This window comes from Podarcis liolepis (assembly GCF_965112155.1).
Source record: "Podarcis liolepis genome assembly, chromosome: 15".
Lineage (NCBI taxonomy): Eukaryota > Metazoa > Chordata > Lepidosauria > Squamata > Lacertidae > Podarcis > Podarcis liolepis.
Genome location: NC_139566.1, coordinates 3573636 through 3596907, shown reverse-complemented (window position 1 = coordinate 3596907; position 23272 = coordinate 3573636). Strand labels below are relative to the sequence as shown.

Below are 23272 nucleotides of genomic sequence, written 5' to 3'. Positions count from 1 at the left end.
ACTTTTAAAATGAGGCTGCATTTTAAATTGCAGTTTAACCTGTATTTTAAATTGGGTTCCCCCCCCTCTATTATGTTTTTACTGTAATTTTACTGGTGTTAGCCGCCCTGAGCATAAATAAAATTTATTATTATTAATTATTATTATCACTACTACTACTATTATTACTACTACTACTACTACTACTAACCGGTCCCCACCTGCCCGCCCCTGAACAATGGAGCAACCAAGAAGCGCCCTATACAAAAGCGGGCTCCTCCTTCTACCCTTTAAACGTCTATGGTGGCCTGTTTTAGCCACGCCCACCTCCCCTCCCCTCCGCGTCACTGCCCCAAGCCCACGTCGCATGCCACGTCCCTTCTGACGCCAGCGCGTCAGAGCCTTTATAAGACCCTCCCCGCCGCCGCCGCTCCCCTCTCACAGCTCTGCGCGACGAGCTTCGGAGTTCGCGGAAAGCTGCGAGGAGGCCGCCATGTTTAACAAGAAGTCGGTGGTGTTGTATTGTGGGGGCGCACCGAGCATGGCGCCCGCCACGCCGGTCTCCCCGGGGGCCGGCGGAGGCGGCAGCAGCAATGGAGCCCCAACCGCCTCAGCCGCCGTCTTCACCGCCAACGGCCGCTCTGAGGGCGCCGGCCCGTTCTCGCCTCGGATTGGGCGCGGCTGGGGGGCCAGCGTCTTCCCTGAGGGGCCCTTGGCGCGGATTGGCTCCGGGGCGCCCCTGGCGGGGCCCCTGGCGCGGATTGGGCCCTTCGAAGTAGCGCCCCGCGCGCTGATTGGCTCCCCCGCCGCGGCGGCCGTTGGCGGCGCCGCGCGGCCGCTGGCGCTGGCGCTCCCTGAGGGAGAGCTGGACGGCTGCGACGACGACGAGGCCGAGGCGGACGCCGCGGAGGCCGGAGACCTGCCTTCGCCCACCCCTTCGCTGGAGTCCATCCCGTCCTCGCAGGGGGACGACGACGCGGCGGCGGCGGCGTCCGCCCCGGACGACCTGCGCAAAGTGACGCTGGAGTTGGTGAGCCGGTACCTGCGCGAGGCCGCCTCGGGCGACGGCGACGCCAAAGGGCCGTCGGGAGGCGGCGGGAAGAAGATCCTGAAGGGCCTCCTGGGCCGCTTGGGGACCACCCACGAGGAGGAGGAGGCCGCCGCCGCCTCGCAGGCGCTGGAGACCCTCCGGCGGGTCGGGGACAACATCCTCGACAAGCACCAGCTGGCTTTCCAAGGTGGGTGATGGGAGCGGAGGGGGGAAGGGGAACCCCGAGGTCATCTAGCCCAACCCCCCTCCCCGCGGGGGCTGGAATCGCAGTTGGGCCGAGGTGGGAGGGAGGGAGGGGGTTGGAGGAAGTGGGGAGATGAGGGGCAAGAGGGTTGCCTCTTCGCCGTTTAATCCTGGTGTCGAGGTTATTGCAAGCCGCCCCGAAAAGGGGCCAGGGCGGCTCACAGGAGCAGCGGGAGGTGGGCGTGGTGCCAGTTTTTTAGGCCGCGCACTGCCCTCGACAGCACCAGGTTGGCACCCCTTTTTTGCGGGGGAGGGGAGAGTAAATGGAAGGGGTGCCTAAAAGAGGGCTGGGGAAGAAATGATGAATCATTTCTTATTCTAGACAGCCATAATAATGAATAGTGGGGGAGGGGTCTGTTCTGGGGCCACGCCCCCTCTGAATCGCAGATTGGCACCCTTCATTGGGGATGGAAAAAGGTCAAGGGAAGAAGAAAGCCAGAGGGGGTCTACAAATAAGGGCTGGGGGAGATTATAACTTGCCCCCAAAGCAGCCCAAGCTAGCTTCTGTCCATAATGATGATGATGTGGGGTGGGGGGGGGTTGTGCTTTTTCTTGAGATCACACCCCCTTTTCCCAGGCTCTGTCATTTGCATGCTTAAGTGTTCTTCGCCTGGCTGGAATGTGTCCTTGAGCTATGATGATGCCTCATTAAATAAATGAAACAGAAGCTGTTTTCAATGAAGATGATAAACATATACAGAAAACAGGAAGTACATGCAAGAAAAGACCATAGGCCTAACAAACTGGTAAAGACCCATTTATCCTGTGAGGAAAGCCTGAAGCAGAAGGCCATGGGCCACATTTGGGCAGCCTTTTTTGTGGGAACTATTTACAGATACAAAATACCAGAGACAGATGCAACAACATTTATGGAAGAGATATAAAATACAGAATAGCCATAACAGTGGCTGCTTCATTTTAAGAATATAAAAGGCTCTGCAGAGGCCCATTGGCATAAAACAGTTTTTCAAGAGGATGCCTGCCTAATCTTCTGGAAGTGTACCCCACTGCCTGGGACCTATGACACCAAGTGCCTGATTGCTAGTTGAAGCCAGTCAGGCAAGCTGACAGACTGGAACACTCCCCAGCAATGTTTCCTGGGTGGCTGAAGAGAAAAGCAACATTTAAAATAAAATTATTCTAATTACATACACTGAAGTTGAGGTGTGGCTTTCTTAGAATGAGTGTGGGAAGGAAATGGGGGCGTTTGTTTGCTTGCTTGGGAGGAAACAGTGAGGAGTAATAACTGATGGGGGGCTTAAGTCACGGGGTGTGGAGAGGAGGAAACAGCATCTCACATTTACTGACATTTTAGTATCTTGCCTTTCTCTTAAAGCAGCCAAGGTGGTTCACAAAAAACTAATACAAGATTTATTGTTATAAAAAAGCAAAAACGGGAAGTAGGAAGTGTAGCAGGGTACTGAAGTGGAAAGGGACTGGGGAAGGAGGAGGACGGGAAGCACTCACTAAGGTGTGTTTAGGGAAGAGCATGAAAGGAGCTTGTATGGGGCAAAGAAAAGTTGGGGGTGTCAGCTGTAAGGGGTGAATGGAAGAGGTGAGCACCTGTAGGGCTGGTGAAGTGCTAGAGGTAGGGGTTGGGATGGGGGAGGGAGGAAAGCAGGTGGCCTGAGGGGGGGGAAGTGAAGGTGAGGAGCTAAACATAGTGGATCAGGGTGTCCTTGGGATGGGAATGTAGCAAAGGAAATCGATGGGTGGGAGGGGGAATGTGTTGGAGGGGCAAGTAAAGGGGAGAAATGGCGGGGCTCTCATGAAAAAGAATTGGAAGAGTGTCCAAAGTTTAAAAAGAGTAAATAGGGATGTTGAAGGGAAAGTTCCTGATGTGTCCGTGGACTGAAAGGTTGCACATTTGAGTCTGGTTGGTTGTTCTGTGCAGTTTGGGCCAGATTCCTGATCTTCAGTAGAGTTCAGGCTTCTTGAGAGGCCACCCTGGCAGCCAGAAGTTTGTGGGTGGCCCAGCCTGCCTTCCCACCCTGTTTTTCTGCAAGGAGTCATTGTGAAAGCACCAAGCCCAGCAGAAACGAAACTGAATTTAGTTCGCTTGACAGTGGGGGTGGGGAGAAACTCTTGCAGGCAGAAGAAGATAATCTGGATACAGATTAGCTCTTGCTGACATCCTGCTCCTGCCTAGCAAGTGAAATATAATTCATTGTAAACATGGTGATAAAAGATTAGCTGGTTCCTGCTGTGAACAACTAACTTCCTTCTGAGTTGCTTTGGAGCAGGTTTGCTATTTACCAGCACTTTGCCATTCTCATTTGCCTTTATTTTAGTATATTACATTAGCCAGGGCACTGACTATGTAGAGTTGGGAAGTAGCCTTAAAATAACCTCCAGTAATTTGAACACTCCTAGCGAGCCTCTATGGTTTGCCACCTCTAAGTCAGTGTCCTCCAGTTGTCTGTCCCCTCCCAGCTACCCTTGTGGCTGAGCTGCTCAGGTTTTTGTAATGTGGATGGGCAAGAAAAACTTTTGACAGTAGCTATTTGTGAGATGTCCTGTAGAACATTCCTTGCATCCTGCATATACACAAGTCACAATGGCACAGACTTCCCACAGAGGTATTGTTTGTTTTCTGGGTTAGGAAGCATTAGGACTTGGCTCACTCATCTAGTGTATAAGAACAAATTTCATTAGACTTATGTTTAATGGTTTGCTTTAAGCCTTCTGAATCACTGCCTCACAATAAAGACTGCTTTGGGGCAACTCCTAAATGCGGATGCAAGCATCTCTGTTCCTGAATCATGAAAATGAACTAGCTATAGTCACTTCCTTGTTGACTTCTGGATTTCATCTTCCTCAAGTTTCTTTTAAGTATCAGTGGCTAATAGTTGAAGGCTGCTTAACCCTTAAGGACAGAATTGTACTGCCAGGATTCAAGTCTTGAACCACTAGCTCAAAGCATGACGGCTGCTGGATTCCTTGTTTTGTATTAAAAAATACTTAGACGCTAGAGCTGGGCTTTGGTCTAGGGCTGCAGGTATCAGTGGCTGTAAGTAGGAGTTGTGTTAAGTTTGTCTGAGAACTGGACTCTGAAACAGGCAGCTGCTGATCTGCAAGTCTAAAGCAGCTCTAGAACATTTTCATGTTCTTCTCAGGAAGTGCTAGAACTTATTTTTATTCAGACAATCACTTTGTATTCAAATAAATTCATAAAGTGATAGTCAAAATAAAAAAACAGAACATCAAAATGGGAAGTGAAAACCATTTAAATGAATCTCAAAGCAATGTACAACATGGGAAGCAAATACAATGCAAAAGAATTTTAAAACAGCACAAAATAGAAATCAAATGCAATACAGTATATTAATAATCAAATAAAAGCCTACAGTTACAAAATCCCAACCAATCACTTTGTACGACAAAGACAGCTGACCAGCTAAAAACTCATATAGCCCCAGAATTAAAGTAAGTAATAATTGCCTCCCACCTAGGACAGCACATACGCTCCCTGTCTCATTGGGGAGGGGGAAACTCTTGCCAATAAGACTTCTGAGCAAGCTTATCCCATCAACATGTTCAGGCTCTGACCCTGTTTTAAACATCAGTGCCCACCCACCATCCATTGCTCATTCAACCAAGTACTACAACCTCAATCCTTCCAAAAACAAAGAGCAAAGAGTGGGGGAGGGGGAGAAAACTAAACTGCTTTGTTAATGATTTTGATTGTTAAAACTTCTTGCACACTTAAATGTGGAATTTTCAGTATATTCACCTGTGTTCCTTGCTTATTGCTCACCCCCTCTTCAGGAATGCTAAGGAAGATTGAAATAAAGAAAGAGGATGACCTGAAGACTGTGTCAGAAGTTGCAAAGCACCTTTTCAGTGACGGCATAACAAACTGGGGTCGAATTGTGACTCTCATCTCTTTTGGTGCCTTTGTTGCCAAACATCTGAAGTGCATCAATCAGGAGAGTGCCATCGGTCCTTTGGCAGAGCTCATCACCGAGGTTCTGGTTACAGACAAGCGGGAATGGATCCTCAACAATAATGCCTGGGTAAGTGAGTCATGGTGGGGCTGAATGGTAGGTGCTGTTGTGCTGCCCCTTTCCCTTGTAACTCTTCACAGTCAAAATCCAAACCTGGAGACCCCAATACCTTCCTGTACCTGATCTTTCTGGAAGTGAATGCATGCTTCATCAGATTTTAGGGCTGCCTCCCTATGTTAACTCTCCATAAATAGAGTGAATATCTGTCATGAGATGTTTAAAAGAGCTACGCTAAAATTGGTTTCCCACAAAGGGAACATTGTTTGTGTGTGCGTGGTTGCGGTTGTTGAAAATGGGGAGTGGATTGGACTGAGAACTGCTGGATGTTGGACTTTGCTCAGGACATGGTTTTACCTTCCATTCTTCCTGCGAATTCTCTTTGAAGCAGTCAGACACACATGGCTGCCAGTGCTTAAAAGCAATTAACAATGCAATTCTTTCTTCTAGGAGGGATTTGTTAATTTCTTCCATGTAGAGGACGTAGAAGGCAGCATCAGAAGCGTTCTGATGGCTTTTGCAGGCGTGGCTGGAATAGGAGCAGGTTTGGCTTACATGATCCGGTGAGTCAAGGAGTGCTCCCAGTGAGGAGCTAGCTTGGACTATCCTGTTCTACTGTGACTAGAAAACTGAGCCGTTCTTTGAAAGTTGACGGGAGAATTAAAACACCTCGAAATCCCATGGAAAGTTTGGTCTGAACTGTCAGTTTTAGAATGTCACCAACAAGGATGTCTTGACAAATTGGGAGTAGATCCTTCAAGCCAAGGAACACGCACTCCGCTTCCTCCAGTGGTGGAGCTAAGAGGACTGAAACCCACCTGAGCACAGTCTTGGGCTTGGACTATGAACCCACAGCCACATTGGGCTTATAAGAACTCTTGGATGTGCTAGGTAGTGTTCTATTTGCACAGAACTGTGACCATACGCCCAAGCAGGGTATCTAAATTATCACCTTCAGAGAAGAGAGTGGCGTGTTAGGGGTGACGTGCAAGATGCTTTGTGCGGTGAGCAAAATGAAGGACCTTTAGGTGAACACTGCAAATGCCTTATCTGTTCGCTGGCACAGATGTGTGTTGTGTCTGCTGTGGAGAGAGAAAACTCCAAAATCTGAACCCATCTCATTGCATCAAGGGCTGATCCTGTTCTATGTACTCCCTTCAGTTTTTGTTTCCTGTTCTCCTCTGCCCTCCCCTTGGAAGCGTACACTGCCATAGCTCCCAAGTTATCACAAGACATGGAGCGCAATAGTGTAAATATGTATAAACCTTCACGGGGAAGTCAGCAGAAATGTATGTACATTTGTAGCTGAAACTGTACAAAGTGTATACTCTTAAAAGAGATTTATCTTTGGGAAAGGTTGTAAAAGAGTTTTTTTTTAATGTAATTAGATTCAGGTTTTGCAGCTCTTTATTCTTTAGCCCTCTAAATGTCACATAATCTGGGCCTACCTTTCTATGTACTTCAATAACAACTTGGTTCTGCCAGGTGACTTTACTGAACAACCATCTAAGTACAGCTAAGCGACTTTCTTTTTGTTCTTTAAAATGTTTTCTTTCTTCATGGTTGCCAGGGGAGGCATTTCCACAAATCTTAAGTTTTTTTACCTTCTTTATTTTGATTCTTGCTTTCTTTAAAGCCAATTATTTTAAGCTAAACTTACAAAAGAATGTCATACTTGTCTCTAAGAATAAAATTTCTCAAATGAGTTAGCAATGTAAGACATTATGGCCTATGCACGGAATAAATCTGAATCTTTGAGGGAGAATATGAGAGGGGCTTGTAGACTTGGAGTTTCTTGAACTCTTTATTAGGCAGAAGGGTTCAGTATAGGAGCCAGAGGTTAAGTTGTTTTTGCAGTTTGACTAGATTGCGTTTAGTCTTCGCTGTACTGTTAGCTTTGTTTAGACCAGATTGTGGCAGATGTGAAAACCTAAAACAAAGCATAGACTCAACATGGTGCTATGGTCAGACTTTCTTGTTTACATAAACTGTCCAATAAAACAATTCACAGGTGGTTGCAGTGTGTGCCTTCTCTTAAGGCAGAAACATGAAACAATTGAAGCTATATTTGTATACATCCTGCCTTCTCTGTGGCCAAACTCTACTAGAAGGCCTGGCCTCTCTTCTTCCTTTTTTTGTCACTCAATCTTGCAGCTGGCTCTGGAGGGGGGCACCCCTGGCTGGCTTGTGAAAAAGTAGCCAGTTACTGCTGGATCCTGGATTATGCCCCTGGGGTTTGCCATGACTGGTATCTCTGTATCAGTGGTGGGTAAGCTTATAACCCTAGGTGCTGGTGAGAGTTGCAGTCAAACAGCATCAGGAGTGCTTCAGTTTCCCCACTGCACTGCCTTTATCCATAGCTCTCTTAGCATATCTATGCCTATATACATTTTTCAACGGTAGTTAAAAAAAGGTGAGAGTTACCGTATTTTTTGCTCTATAAGACTCACTTTTCCCCTCCTAAAAAGTAAGGGGAAATGTGTGTGCGTCTTATGGAGCGAATGCAGGCTGCACAGCTATCCCAGAAGCCAGAAGAGCAAGAGGGATTGCTGCTTTCACTGCGCAGCGATCCCTCTTGCTGTTCTGGCTTCTGAGATTCAGAATATTTTTTTCTTGTTTTCCTCCTCGAAAAACTAGGTGTGTCTTGTGGTCTGGTGCGTTTTATAGAGCGAAAAATACGGTATATTAGTGCAATATTGCAGTAGTCTCTTTGAAATTAAGTGCTGTATTTTACATGATTATTTTTATTACTGCTACTACCACCACCCGCCCTTAACTAGCAGATTTCAAGGCAGATTGCAACAATTTAAAATTCAGAATTGAAAACAGATTACAGTCATAGGAATAGGGTGGGTCCTAAATTTATATAAGAAGCAGTCTTCCCCTTCTAAGTGCTGTGACTCTTAAGACAAGAGGTATGAAACCATTTTCACAATCCTCCACACCAACTTTGTAATGCCTTTGAATGTGCTGGTGGTGCACTCTGGCCCTATGCAAAGCTTTGCCCTGGAAATATGCAAATCTGCACCTTCTGCAAAGTTCTGTTTCTAGTTAGTGGTGCAGTGTTTGTGTCAAAGGTGGATGCTTCCTGGTTAGGGTAGATCGGGCAATTTCTGAAGCAACATATTTCACATAACAGGAAATCTCTCTGTCAAAAGTAGAGGGAGGGGTTTTTATAACCAGACCGTTCACTTAACTATTTAAACACAGTTCTAGATGTTTCATTGGACTCTGTTCTGCTAATTTGCACTTGGCAAAAGTTGACAAAAGCCAATTCCCTGTGCTCCCGTTTCAAGGGAATCCTGAGGAAAATCAAGCATTTCATGCTTCTAATGCCAGAGAGGGAAACCTGTGCTGGAATACAACTCATATCCCTGGCCATTGGCTGTGCTAGCTGGGGCTGATGGTAATTGTTTTCTTCATTATTATTACTATTTATTATTATTATTTCGGTTTATATACCAGTTTATATCAAAAGATCCCATGGCCATGGACAACATTTTACAGAGCATAATAACAATACAAAGCATAATAATGCCATAATAAAATAATCTTAATAACAGATCCCTTTAACAGGCCATTGATTACTTAATGGCTGAAGACCTGGGTAAAGAGGAATGTTTTTGCCTGGTGCCTAAAGACATGTAATGATAGTGCCTGGTGAGCCGCTCTGAGGAGAGCATTCCACACATGGGGAGCCGCTACAGAAAAGGCCTGCTCTTGTGTTGCCACCCTCTGAACCTTTAAGGAAGCAGGTACATAGAAGAGGGCCATGGATGACAAGTGCGGTCTGTTCATATAGGGAGAGGCAGCCCCAAGGCATTGAGGTCCTGAACCATGTACGGCTTTATAGTTCAACACCAGCACTTTGAAGTGGGCTGGGAAACAAATTGGCAGCTAGTGCAGTTGGGCTAGGGTTGGCGTTATATGCTGAAACAGTCTTGTTCTGGTGAGCAATCTGGCCATTGAATTTTGTACTAGCTGAGGTTTCTGAGCCATCTTCAGAGGCCTACGTATAACGCATTGCAGTAAATCAACCTAGTTCATCCCTGTCCAGATATGAGCATAGCTGGGCCACCAGCCAAAGCTGATAAAAGACCACCTGAGTTTCAAGCAACGCCAATAGATCCAGGAGCACCCCCAAGATACATCCCTTCTTAAGAGGGTGTGTAACCCCTTCAAGAGCAGGCAGACTCCCATCCATCCGGTCTAGGGGACTACCCATCAACAGTATCTTCTCTGGCTTGAGCTTCAGTTTGTTGGCTCCCAACCAGTCCATTACCTAGGCAAGGCACCAGTCTAGTACACCAACTGACTCCCCCTGCAGATGTAAAGGTGAAATAGAGCTGTGGGTCATCAGCATACTGCTGGCAACACATTCCAAAACTGGAAGACTCCACTCAGCGGCCTCATATAAATATTAAACAACATGGGGGATAGAACTGCCCCGAGGGACCCCACATTGAAGACCCCATGATGCCGAAAAAGACTCCCCAAGCATCAGCTGATGAAGACAACCATCCAAGTAGGACTGGGACCACTGTATTTATATATATATATTCAAATCTTATATTTTCTTCACTAGTTTCTTGACCTCCTCACACCTCCCATTTTGTATTCCAGTTCAGATATTAAATTCAGCAAATCCTTACCCTCTAACCTTCATCCTTGCTCCATATATTAACCTATTATTATAGATATCCATTTCCAATTATCAGTCCCTATTTACATTTTCCTAAGCATCTCTTTACCAGTACCACTTATTTTCAATCAAACGTCATTTCAACATTCCTTAATTGGACTGGGACCACTGTAAAGCAATTTTGCCCACCCACAACTCAGAAAGCCTTTCCAGGAGGATACAGTGGTTAATAATAATAATAATTAATTATTTATACCCCGCCCATCTGGCTGGGCTTCCCCAGCCACTCTGGGCGGCTTCCAGCAAAATATTAAAATACCGTAACACATCAAACATTAAAAGCTTCCCTAAGCAGGGCTGCCTTCAGATGTCTTCTAAAAGTCTGGTAGTTGTTGTTCTCTTTGACATCTGGTGGGAGGGCGTTCCACAGGGCGGGTGCCACTACCGAGAAGGCCCTCTGCCTGGTTCCCTGTAACTTGGCTTCTCGCAGTGAGGGAACCGCCAGAAGGCCCTCAGAGCTGGACCTCAGTGTCTGGGCAGAACAATGGGGGTGGAGACGCTCCTTCAGGTATACTGGACCGAGGCCGTTTAGGGCTTTCAAGGTCAGCACCAACACTTTGAATTGTGCTCGGAAACGTACTGGGAGGCAATGTAGGTCTTTCAAGACCGGTGTTATATGGTCTCGGCGGCCGCTCCCAGTCATGGTAATGGTTATTGGTATTGAAAGTCGCCAAGAGGTCAATTAGGATTAACGGATACATTACCCCGTCTCTCTCCTGACAGAGGTTGTCATATATGGCGCTTTGGGCACTTTCCAGACCAAAGCCCTGATTGAAATGGATCTAGAAAATAAAGAACAGTTAGAGGGCCAAAGTTTCCCCATCCCTCAGCACAGACCCCTCTACTTGTGATCTAGGTCAGTAATGGGGAATCTAGCTCTCCAAATGGTGGAACTCCCAGTTCTCCCATCATTCCTGACCATTGACTATGCTGACATGGGGTGATAGAAGTTGGGGAGTCCAACCGCACCTGTAGGGCCACAGTATTCTTCTCAAAGCCATGCATACCCCTAACCTGATCGTAAGAATGGGACAGGATCTAAAATGCCCCTGTTCTCCGCAGAATTCCTCTTTGGAAGGATCTTTGTAGTTCAGCTAACCTTGCTATGCATCCTATAGCATCACAAACATATTTGCTCCGGAACCGCCCACATTTTCTTCATATGTTTCAAGCACCTCCAACCAACCAGCAGTGAATTCTTGCTCACAAGCTTACTGCTGCTGCTGCTGCTGGGTAGTCCTGTTACCTAACCGGGGTTACCCTTGGGGTTTTTGCTAGCTTGGTATGTTCAGCCTGGAAATAATTTCCCTCTAGAAAGAGTGATTCACAATTGCTGTGTCTGCCAGAAGATCCCGCCCTGCCCCACCCCCCAGAAGATCCATTCCCTGCCATTTGGAAGGTTAATAATGTCAAGATCATTTGCTTTTAATAGGTGGGTGAACGTATTGTTTCCATGGTACTAGACTTGAAGCATAAATACACCACTGAAATGGTTACCTAATGCAGCCGGCTGGCCCATGCCCACTCACAGGAATAGTTACTGGAGTTCAGAAACATTCTGCCCTGCTATGAAGGTGTTAAAGTGGGAAGGGATCCATGAATCTCCTGTGAAAAAATGCAGTGAAACTACATAACAATTGGGCCTAATGGAGTTCATTTTCCTCTTAAACTATAATAACTCCTAATAATAATTTATTATTTATATCGGGCCCATCTGGCTGGGTTTCCCCAGCCACTCTGGGCCGCTTCCAACCAAATATTAAAACAATACAGCATCAGACATTAAAAACTTCTAAACAGGGCTGCCTTCAGTTGTGTTTTAAAAGTAAAATAGTTGTTTATTGCCTTGACATCTGCTGGGAGGGCGTTCCACAGGGCAGGCACCACTACCGAGAAGGCCCTGGGGAGGGTTTATTCTTCGTAACATATAAAAACTAAAAAGTAGCTGTGGGTATTTTGCCAGGGAATTCCCAGTTATCAAAAAAATAAACAAACCCCAACACGTTCTGCCCTTAAGCACATACTCATAATTTCCCAGCCTTGATTGATCCAGACTAGTTAACAGGGGAGTTCTTTTTGCACCTTTCCCCAAAAGTAGGCCTTTGTAAGTTTGAGCAAATGTTTTGTTTTTCAGTTTTGCAATACACACAGGTGGCTGTTTTGGAAATCAGGTTGGGTGTGGTGCTTAATTCAATGGCTGTTCTTCAAAGCAAAGGAGGAGGTCATGCTTTTTTAAAAAAACAAAAACCCAAGGGAAGGACACACACACACACACACAATGATATTCCTGTGGAGGAAAACAAATCTGGGTCTCCACTAAACTGTGTGTCTTTCTTGCCAAAAACAAAAATCAGTTTTGCCTGTTAGAACTCACTTCAACATTGGCTGAATTGTTTAGGCAAATAATGGCAAGCAGCACTGAGTATCAGCCTTCTCTGTTTACATATCAACTTCACTGTGTGGCACTGATCCAGCCCGGGGTCTGTGTTGATATGAATGGGGGTCAGGGGAGAATCTGGATTAGGAATACAGTCTTCTCTTGTAGTTCCAGTTATTCTTACTTCCAGAGTTTACCGCCATAGCGATCATGTTTCAAAATGCCCTCCTGTAGCCATGGGGACTAGATGCTTACTCCAAAGGTCGGGTTCTCAGAGGTCCATGGTGACCCAACTGCAGCTGCCTTTTGCAAATGGGTTTCTTAGGCTTTTTTGTGATTCATTTGCAAACAACATGAGTTGATGGCTGTCAAGGGCACCATCTGTTTCAAAGGGTGCTGGACTCCTTCAAAACAATTGACCGAAGTCTCAAGGAAAGACTCCGAAAGGGAGCAGCCCTTCGATTTGCTTGATTAGGGATTTCGGCAGAGTCTGTCGAGGATCCCTGCCTTGGGCTGATCCTTCTCTTTTGCCTACCTCGTCTGGGATCTAGCTGATTCATAAAGCCATCCGGCCCTTTCCACGGAGCCTAACTTAATGCAGCTGCTTTTAGCTCTCGGTTGCGAAAGCAAAAAATAAAGCCATCCAAATGTTAACGCCATTCCTCCCCGGTGAAGTCATTGCTGTGGCTTTTCCTGTAATAAGAGGCCTTGCAAATAAATAAATGAAAGGGAAGCTTTTATCCAGGCAAGCAGACAGGCAGCGTTTCCTTCACAGGCCTGACGAGGTGAAAAGCACTCTTTGCTAGTGTGCCTTCCTCTCAGTTATTTGTACTTGTCAATGTTTGCACACAACACTTTCATTTTCTTTTTAATTACAGTATTTGGGGAAGTGTGTTTGTCAGATATGCAGGCAGTTTCCCCCAAACTTTGGGTAGCTGAGGCACCATTGGTGAACAGATTTTCCACCAGAGGACTCCGTTGCTTTTGCACCAGAAAGGGCTTGCTTGTTGTATGCCAACTAGATCAGGCGAAATGTTCCTCTGTTCTGGGGCTTCCTGCCCTCCAGATGTTGTAATCCCTGACTGTTCGCCATGCACTGGCTGGGACAGATAGGAGTTGCAAGCTCAACAGTATCTAGAGAGCCACTAGTTAGCCTCTCCTAATCTCCTGCAAACCAGATACGTACATCTGAGAAGCCCAGTATCATGAAACAAAAGCAATAGCTTTCCTCTGTAATTCCTTCCCTCATCTTGATATTAAAGGTAAAAAGGTAAAGGGACCCCTGACCATTAGGTCCAGTCGCGAACGACTGGGGTTGCGGCGCTCACCTCGCTTTATTGGCCGATGGAGCCGGGTCAAGTGGCCAGCATGACTAAGCCGCTTCTGGCGAACCAGAGCAGCGCACGGAAATGCCGTTTACCTTCCCGCCGGAGCGGTACCTATTTATCTACTTGCACTTTGACGTGCTTTCGAACTGCTAGGTTGGCAGGAGCAGGGACTGAACAACGGGAGCTCACTCCATTGCGGGGATTCGAACCGCCGATCTTCTGATCGGCAAGTTCTAGGTTCTGTGGTTTAACCCACAGCGCCACCTGATATTAAAGATATACTACCACTAAACATGGAAGTTCTGTTTCCAGCTATTGTAAAAATGGAGCAATAGTCCTGCTGGACGAGATACGAAGAGCCTGCCGGGTCAAGGCAGTGGCCCATCGAGTCCAGCATCCTGTTCCCACAGGGGCCAACCGGATGCCTGTGGGAAACCCATAAGCAAGATTCGAACACAAGAGCAACTCTCCCCTTCTGTGGTTTCCAGCAACTGGTTTCCAGAAACATTTACTGCCTCTGACTGTGGAGGCGGCAGAGCATAGCCATTGTGGCTATTAGCCATTGATAGCCTTATCTTGCATGAATTTTGTCGACCCTTAAAAGCCAAACAGGTTGGTGGGAATCGCTGCCTCTTGGGAGAGCAAGTTCCATAGTGTAACTCGGCGCTGCCTAGATTTAAGCGTCCATCTGGTCAGCCTTCCGTTTGCAAGTCCTTTCCCAGGGGCATCTTTCTGCTGTCCTCCTCCCTCAGCAATTGCTCTTCAGAAGTATCTCATCTCTAACCACTAAACTGGTGTGGCTAACAGCACTTCCTTTTACAGACCCCCACACTCCAAATAACGTCTTGCTTTGAGTTCCATAAGCTCACTTGCGTGTTTAAAGCATCGAATGAAACACCCAGGGACCGCCGTTTAAATTCCAAACTGTGTTCCTGCAGTATCTGCTGCCCTGATGAGAGCTGGAAGTGAGACTGAAAGCCCTTTTGCGTATGCGCCTCTCGTGAAACCAAGGAGGGAGCAAGAAAAGGTTTCAAATGGTCAGGCAGCTGTCATGGAAGACTCACTTGGCTGCCGTAGATGTATATATCTCAAAAGGGTCTGTTTTCTGTATGGTTCCCCCTTGGAGAACTCAGGGAGGAGGATGGGATTGACTGCCTATTAGTGGCTCTGGAAGATCATTGCTTCTATAGGGCTTTTGCAAGAAGGTTGAGGGCTATGTGAAATTAAGCCTCGTGTGACCGCAGGGCTAAAGGTTGCCTGCTTCTGTTGAGCCACTTCAGCACACTGGCATCCAAGCTGACCAGTCCAGTTTTGACTTCTGTTCCATAGGACACCAAAGCAACTACCTGCACTCATGTACATAACATGCACCTGGCTTTCCAACCCCAGTCCTAGAAGGCAACCTTGTGTGGACATGTATTTATTATTTCTTCCCATATACATAAAAATGTACAGCTGTGATTGCGTAGCCCCCGTTGGAGGATATGCCGCGCTTCATCGCAGTCCTGGCTTTTATGAAGAAATTGGGTTGGGAAGGTGGAAGGTGAGTTTAGTAGTTGCATGGGGCAGGTAGGGGAGGTTCTAGCGCAGGCATCCCCAAACTTTGCCCTCCAGATGTTTTGGGACTACAGTTCCCACCATCCCTGACCACTGGTCCTGTTAGCTAGGGATGGTGGGAGTTGTAGTCCCAAAACATCTGGAGGGCCGAGTTTGGGGATGCCTGCTCTAGCGGGTTGGTAAGCAGAGCTAGCAGGGACAAAGCTCCATGTATTTCATAAATGAATATACAACTTGACTGTAAAAACAAACTACCGGTACCCACCTCAAAGTGGTTACAGACGAACCTGCTTTTTGCTGAGTCTGGACCACTGATCTGTTTTGCTCAGTATCAATTATTCCTGGCCGGCAGTGACCCTCCAGAGGAATCTTCCTCATCCCAGACCAGAGGGTTGGAAGGCACAAACGATGGTTTCTGTGTTCCAAATCAAGTTCTTGCAGGGCCTTGGCATCGGAACTATTTTCTGTTACGGACGTGGCATCAGTTGACCTCGCCACACAGAGTTAAGGAAAAACGACAGCTGTTATGCATTGGTTTCTCTTTGGGCTTCCCTTCAGGTGGTAGGACCAAGGTGCAAATCTGTGTGTGTGGTGAGGGGGGAGTAATTCTACCGATCCTATTTGCCAGGCATGGGTTGCCACCTGAATGTCGCTGTTGTATTGGAGTCATGTCAATCAAACTGCATTGGACCAAGACCTCTTGGCTTGCTATTAGGCCCTATTGAAAATGGCGGAAGGGTAAGGAGGAGTCTTCATATCTCCAGCGATAGTAAGGCCTGAAGCAGCACTATGGGCATGTAGGAAAAGGCCATGAATGAGGCTGCCAGAGTCTCGATCGAGTTTTCTCAGCAGACAGCAGGAGACAGGCATTCCACTGACATGAATTCACTCTTGGGTCCTGTCCAGGTCTGAAAAGAGAACAGCTCTCTCTCTCTCTCTCTCTTTTTTTCCCCAAGAAAGAAAATCTGTTTTTCTCAGTATAATTGGTGGTCTGAGTAGTTGCTGGGCTTTTCAGAAAGAACCTTAGCCGTTTTTCTTCTTTCACAGGGCTTGCGGTGACTCTTCCTATTATGCTCCTTGCTTTTTTAGATGACAAAGCAGCTGTTGCATTTAAAAAGTAAAATAAAATAGTTCATATGCAGGCAGGACCCTTGTTTGCATGTTAATTGCCTTCCCTCAATATGGCTATTATTTATTTATTTTTTAGTTGTCTCACATTTGTATTCCGACTTCCCATGACAGGACACAAGGTGTCATAAAAGTGGCTTCCGGGCTTTCTGGATCCTGAGGTGGCATTCATCAGCCCTTGCTCCATTGGGATCTGATTGAATTGCAGCTGACCTGAAATCTCCAGATTTGACTGGCTCCCTCCAGGTGGCATGGGGAGGGTTTGGATCTCCAGGTGGCTGAGAGGGCCTTAAATTTTTTAAAATTAAGAAGACTACTCATGCAGCTTGCAGGCTTCATCCTGGTAAGAGCCAGATGCAAATGATTGCTGCTCTCCTCTGCTTCTCCCTCCCAATTAACCTCCGTCTCTAAATCTTTGCAAAGGCTGTGGGGCAGTTGTCCTCCCTCCTCCCTCTTTCCTGTTCCAATTAATCTCCATCTCCAGGACTCAGTAGGACAGGGGTCAGCAAACCTTTTCAGCAGGGGGGCCGGTCCACTGTCCCTCAGACCTTGGAGGGGGCCGGACTATATTTTTTTGGGGGGGGATGAATGAATTCCTATGCCCCACAAATATCCCAGAGATGCATTTTAAATAAAAGCACACATTCTTCTCATGTAAAAACATGCTGACCTTTAAAGCCCTAAACGGCCTCGGTCCTGTATACCTGAAGGAGCGTCTCCACCCCCATCGTTCTGCCTGGACACTGAGGTCCAGCTCCAAGGGCCTTCTGGCAGTTCCCTCACTGCGAGAAGTGAGGTTACAGGGAACCAGACAGAGGGCCTTCTCGGTGGTGGCACCCGCCCTGTGGAACACCCTCCCATCAGAGATAAACAACTACCTGACATTCAGAAGACATCTGAAGGCAGCCCTGTTCAGGGAAGTTTTTAATATGTAACGCTGTACTGTTTTTAACATTGATTGGGAGCCGCCCAGAGTGGCTGGGGAAACTCAGCCAGATGGGCGGGGTATAAATAATAAATTATTATTATTATTATTATTATTATTATTATTATTATTATTATTACTGATTCCCAGACCGGACTGGATTTAGAAGGCAGTTTAGCTGGATCTGGCCCCCGGGCCTTAGTTTGCCTACCCCTGCAGTAGGGAGACAGAGTGCAGAGGAAGAATCACCAGGGGCCACCCCTAGGACTCAGGTTTAGACCCTGAGATCTCAGGGTCTGGGATGCTCTTAACCTGGCAGCCCTATTGCTAGATCAAGAACACATTCATTCAAGCAATATAAGTTTATTGTTCCAACCAAAGGCCATGACAAGCCCACAGCAACAGTGCCAATAAAACAATAGAGATCCATAATACGAGCCAAGATCCTTGATGTCAGAGGGAGGTTGCAGAGACACCGACAAACTCAAATTCACCTTGATTCCATTTAAACCTCTGAATCACCACAACAATTTTTTTAGCGATTTTATCTATCTCCTGACCCTGTGTTACGAAGCTACTACTGTCATTCGAAGGAAACTGGACCATTTTTGCCAGGGTGTACCTGCTTCCTTGTGTGATCAAAGGTTTCAGAAAGGGATCTCTTGGGTCTCTATCTGAGGGACAGGCTAACAGACAATGAGTGATGTCTTCCACCTGAGGTTGGACGGAAATACAAAATCTGTCTGCGTACGGGGCCTTGTTGTAGTGGCCCGTCCAAGGCTGTGTTGGGCATCACTTGGAAATGCAGCTCAGTAAAGGCTTAAAACAGTGTTTTAAAAGCACCATTCATACCACCTTTTAAACCTCTTCTGACCCTGTATACTTCTTGGATCAATAGCAGAGGTCTGCACTCAATGTTGGCAATTTGAAATTTCTCCCACAAGCCTGGGCTTATTGTGAGCGTTTGTTAATGGATAATCTCTTTGATTTCTGGAAAATAGATTGCTAGCAGGGTAGGCATTTTGGGCCTCTAACCCGGGCATATTTATTCCGACACCTGCATTCGGGCCAATCTTCCCTTCTTATCAGTTGGAGCATATCCAGACATTATTAGGATATGTGACAAAGGCATGAGTCTTACAGCTTGAGAACTTCCTGTTCCTTCCAGCAGGAATTTCCAGACTGCAGTTCCTTTTCTCTAGTAAGGCTCAGGACCGCGGTACCTCAAGGACCACCTCTCCCCATATAAACTCAGCCGAAAACTGCATTCACCATCTAAGGCCCTGCTTCGTGTGCCTCCTCCAAGAGAGGTCCAGAGGGTGGCAACACGAGAACGGGGCCTTTTCTGCAGTGGCTCCCCATTTGTGGAATTCTCTCCCCTCGCTTATATATCTTCAGGGGGAAATGTTCCTCTTCGACTGTGTGTTTGTGGGAGGGGGCTATTGTTTGCTAGTTTTCGTTTCAATAACTTACTTCCGTTTCTATCTTGTATTTTTATCTTCGGAACCACACTGAGATCTTTTGATGAAGGGCAAGTACATAAATCTAATAAACAAATAAATAGCCGGTACAAGGAAAGGATATTTCTAAATTGCCATTGGGCGGGTGGGGGTTATTTGGGAAACCTTTTAATTCGAATAACAGCTCCCTGTCAGCAAATGTAAAAATTGGAAATCCAACATTTATCCCATACATCTGGATCCTAAAATGTTAGTTTGATACTGCCTCTCTGGTCACAATTAGACAGGTACCGGTATTTACAATGCAGACCATTTCCTAAATCCAGGGAAGCCCCTACAATGGCTTGTATTCCTCCTTTTAGTTCAGATTCTCTTATAATTTTTCCTCTGGATTTCTTCACTGGCCGGTTATGTAGGGACCTCTTTCCAGAAGAAACATCATTGAAATTTGGACTTTCCCCCTCTGTGTTTATTACACTGGTACCTCTGGTTGCGAACAGGATCCATTCCGGAGGCCCGTTTGCGACATGAAAAGCCCGCAACATGAAGCGCCATATCTGCACAGGTGTGCGGCGTGAGGTAGCGCTACTGCGTATGCGCGAGCGGCGAAACCCAGAAGTAACCCTTTCTGGTACTTCCGGGTCGCCGCGGGACATAACCTGAAAAAACATAACATGAAGCAAACATAACATGAGGTATGACTGTAATCCATTGCTCACTGCCTTTTCCTCCCGTCCGCGGTGGGGCAGGGAATGTGAAGTTTTCGACTTGCAGCCTGCAGAGCACAACACACTCACAAAAAACACTAGTCTGGAGGGGCTCCAAGTTGCTGCTGGGGTTTTCTTGGGTGAGAGAGAGGAGGTTAGTGTCTCTTCCTATACTTTGATGCTCTTCTGCCCCCCGCCCCCAGCCCAAGCAAGTCAGTAAAGATCCCAGAATTTCTTCACCTTCCTGAGAGCTGAGTGGATTCACCACAGATCTTGAGCGCTGACATCTCTCTGCTGAACCAGCGGACTTTTGCTAAAGTCTCGTCGAAATTGGAGACTGGGAAACATACGGTTAGGTCACAGCGTCTCAAAAAAGGGTTATCTGAGTACTTTGTCCTCTACAGTTGACCAACTGTGGCAAAACATTGCGCAGAACAGCTGAGTTGCAAATGTCAGTTCCCCTGTAAACATCCGAAAAAGAGGACAAGTCATTCATCCTGAAAGATGAAGTCTCAATGATGAATCTGGAAGACTGTCAGAAACAGGGATGGAGTCATCGTCTGTTGTCACTGACTGCTTGCTGGGGCTGAAAGAATTGCATGGGCTGCCAGTTAGCTACAGGCAGACCTAGGTCCAAGGTGCTAGTCCTGGTGTAAAGGGCTCCATACAGCTTGGGACCAGGGTACCTTACCTCTTATAGACCAGTCTACCACTCAACTGAGGGCCTCCTGCAGATACCATCTTACCAGGCAGTCCATTCCACACAATGTAGGAAACGGGCCTTTAGCAGGTTGGCACCTGTCCTTTGGAACTCCCTCCCACTGTATATCAGACAGGCTCCATCTCTGTTGTATTTTCGGCACCCTCTGAAGACCTTCTAAGCCTTTAAAGCTGAGATCTTTCCCAATCCGCATCTGTGCTGGAATCATTTTAGGATGTTTAACATGTCCGCTATTCTTTTATCTCTTGTTGGATGTCCTGTGTTCCTTTGGAAGGAAAAGGGCAGGATATTCATTTAACAAATAAATACCGGGCAGGGGTGGGAGTTCAGGAGGCAATGTCTTGAGACTGTGTGTTTGCATATGCATGTGGGTGATTCCTCAGCTGAGACCTGAAGGCGTTTCAACTTACCATAATTTCTTGACACAGCTGGCTGGTCTAATAACCATCAGATCAGTCAGACATTTCCCAGCTGCCTTGCATCAGTTGAAGAACTGATTCCCCTTAACACTTTTGACTCACTTTTCCTTCCATCATGTCCATGGCATCATCATCATGGGGTTGGACTCGATGGCCCTTGTGGTCTCTTCCAACTCTGTGATTCTATGATTCTATCATCATCATCATCAATGTCAGGCTGTTTCGCTGGAAAGTCTTTCTTGCCCGAGGATCGCTAGGAATTCCAGTTTGAAGTGGCGCTTAGGAGTCCAAGTTAGAAAACAGTCTTCACTCTCCCCAAACTACACGTCCCAGGGTCTTTTTTGGGGAGGGAAACAATCATAGTGGGTTTTAATTTCCAGCTCAGATATGGCTTAAGTCATACCTGAGGCAAAACAGAGAGAGGTAAGTTTTATCAGCCCTGGCTCTGCTGAAAGACTAGATCCATAGGGCAGTCTCTACCCTCAAACAGTTCCCAATCCAGTTGATCATAAAAAATTAAGATTTAGTTCCTGTGCTTGCCCCCCCCCTTTTTTCTGTCCCTTTTCCCTTTTATGTTGTGTCTTTTCAATAGCAAACCTGCAGGCTCTCCTTGTTTTAACTGATTGTTGGTCCAGAAGCCATTCTTGGAGCCTTTTTGGCTGCAAGATCAGGGTGCAAGCATCCTAAATGATAAATGTAGCATAGTCCTAACCTGTTCCCATGTTTAAAGGATTACCCTTGACCAGTGGCGTAGCGTGGGGGGTGCAGGGGGGGCCAGCCGCACCGGGCACAACATCTGGGGGTTAGGGTTAGGGGGCGCAAATCCACGGGTTAGGGGGCGCAAATCCATGGGTTAGGGGGCGCAAATTACTTGCCTTGCCCCGGGTGCTGACAACCCACGCTACGCCACTGCCCTTGACTACCAGTGGTTGGATGGTGTTAAAAATATTGGCTGGTCTTTTTCGGTTTTTAGGATTCAGCCATTGCCAGGGGCCTGGGGGTGTACAGAATGGGGGCACACTGAGGAATTGATCTGTGGCCTTGCATTTATTTGAGAGTTTCTAGGGAGAACTGACACATCATCTTTCAAAGCTGGCTTGTTTGTTTCTGCTATCAAATCTCTCGGGTGCAAGCGAATAGCGTTTCCTTGAATTTGCGATGAGCCAAAAGAACATTTACTGCGTTACGGAGAAATGGGGGGCGGATGCAGTACACGAAATCCAGCCGAGCTCAAGGAACCGGGCTTTCATTTCGCAGAACAGCGGAGATAAAAACCACCGAGGAATCTTATCAGCCCCACGCACACCAAGAGTGGGGGGAAGTGGGGGCTGGCCTTTGGTTTGACGCCTGCGGGTAGCATCCGAAAACGGCATGCTGACTCGAGAGAGAGAGAGAGACGGAAATTCAAAAAGCAACAGCCCAAAGTGTTGACAGTCCATAAGTCAAATTCTAAACACCATATCAGGGCTTTAAAACAAAACAAAGCAAAAATTAGGCCAACCGGAACATTGCAAAGCTGTGTGCAAGCTTGCAGCAGCCTCCAGCATTCTTCACCAGAGTCTCCTGGTTAGATTGAACGCAGGCTCATGTTGCTAATAACCAACTAGATTTTATCTCTCTCCATCGACGTAGCGGGGGGGGGGGTCAGGGAAGGCCAGCTGCCCCCCTCCCTAAATCAATAAAAATGAACAAAAATACATAGCAAACAGAGTTTATAATAATAATTTAATAATAATTTGTTATTTATACCCCGCCCATCTGGCTGAGTTTCCCCAGCCACTCTGGGCAACTCCCAATCAAGTGTTAAAAACAATACAGCTTTAAATAATAAAAACTTCCCTGAACAGGGCTGCCTTCAGATGTCTTTTAAAGATAGGATAGCTGCTTATTTCCTTCACATCTGAAGGGAGGGCGTTCCACAGGCAGGGCGCCACCACCAAGAAGGCCCTCTGACTGGTTCCCTGTAACCTCACTTCTCGCAATGAGGGAACCGCCAGAAGGCCCTCGGCGCTGGACCTCAGTGTCTGGGCTGAACGACGGGGGTGGAGACGCTCCTTCAGGTATACAGGTATATATAGGTCCTTCCTCTCCCCAAGAAAAGGCCTGCCCTCCCCAAAAAATCTTGGCTACGCCCATGTCTCTCTGCCCCCCTTCTGTTTTGCCTGGCTGGAATGTGTCCTGGAACTCTTTTTAACCCTTTTGCTTCTTTGATTGGAGGATAGAGAGGGGTTGCAGGGGTAGGCAAACTAAGGCCCGGGGGCCGGATCCAGCCCAATCGCCTTCTAAATCCGGCCCGCAGACAGTCTGGGAATCAGTGTGTTTTTACATGAGTAGAATGTGTCCTTTTATTTAAAATGCATCTCTGGGTTATTTGTTGTTGTTGTTTTTAAAATAATTTTTATTAACCGACCAATCAAATCAAATCAAATCACATCACATAAATTCCGAATTACAAAGAGGAATTTTAAATTTTTGTTTTTTTGTTGAGGGGACCCATATTTCAAGATCCGAAGGGGGATTCTGATCATCTTCTTGCTACTGCGTTAATGTCCAAATCAGTCCAAATAAAGTTCATAATTCTATCCAGTCTTATCTTGCTGTTTCCACATCTCATCTTGTTCGTATATTTTTTCTTTTTTTCTTTATGATCTCTTCTGATAATCTCCTTAAG

At 46.7% G+C, this 23272-nt stretch overlaps 1 protein-coding gene and 1 long non-coding RNA gene across 2 annotated transcripts; one reads left to right on the top strand and one right to left on the bottom strand.

Annotated features, from left to right (window-relative positions):
- Positions 1–402: 402 nt before the first annotated feature.
- Positions 403–7291, top strand: MCL1 (MCL1 apoptosis regulator, BCL2 family member). Its single transcript, XM_083477295.1, has 3 exons — positions 403–1217; positions 5042–5289; positions 5728–7291. Exons 1-3 carry the CDS (start codon positions 473–475, stop codon positions 5842–5844), a joined length of 1110 nt encoding a protein of 369 aa, XP_083333421.1. The 5' UTR covers positions 403–472; the 3' UTR covers positions 5845–7291.
- Positions 7292–17641: 10350 nt separating this feature from the next.
- LOC310694101 lies at positions 17642–20725 on the bottom strand. Its single transcript, XR_014519536.1, has 2 exons — positions 20593–20725; positions 17642–20447 (listed from the first exon to the last, which is right to left on the bottom strand). It is a non-coding gene; the product is annotated as an uncharacterized lncRNA (long non-coding RNA).
- Positions 20726–23272: the final 2547 nt, after the last annotated feature.

Coding starts and splice junctions, on each gene's coding strand:
- MCL1 (XM_083477295.1), top strand. CDS start 473: ATGTTTAACAAGAAGTCGGTGGTGTTGTATTGTGGGGGCGCACCGAGC. Junction 1,218..5,041: donor GCACCAGCTGGCTTTCCAAG/GTGGGTGATGGG, acceptor CCCCCTCTTCAG/GAATGCTAAGGAAGATTGAA. Junction 5,290..5,727: donor TCCTCAACAATAATGCCTGG/GTAAGTGAGTCA, acceptor TCTTTCTTCTAG/GAGGGATTTGTTAATTTCTT.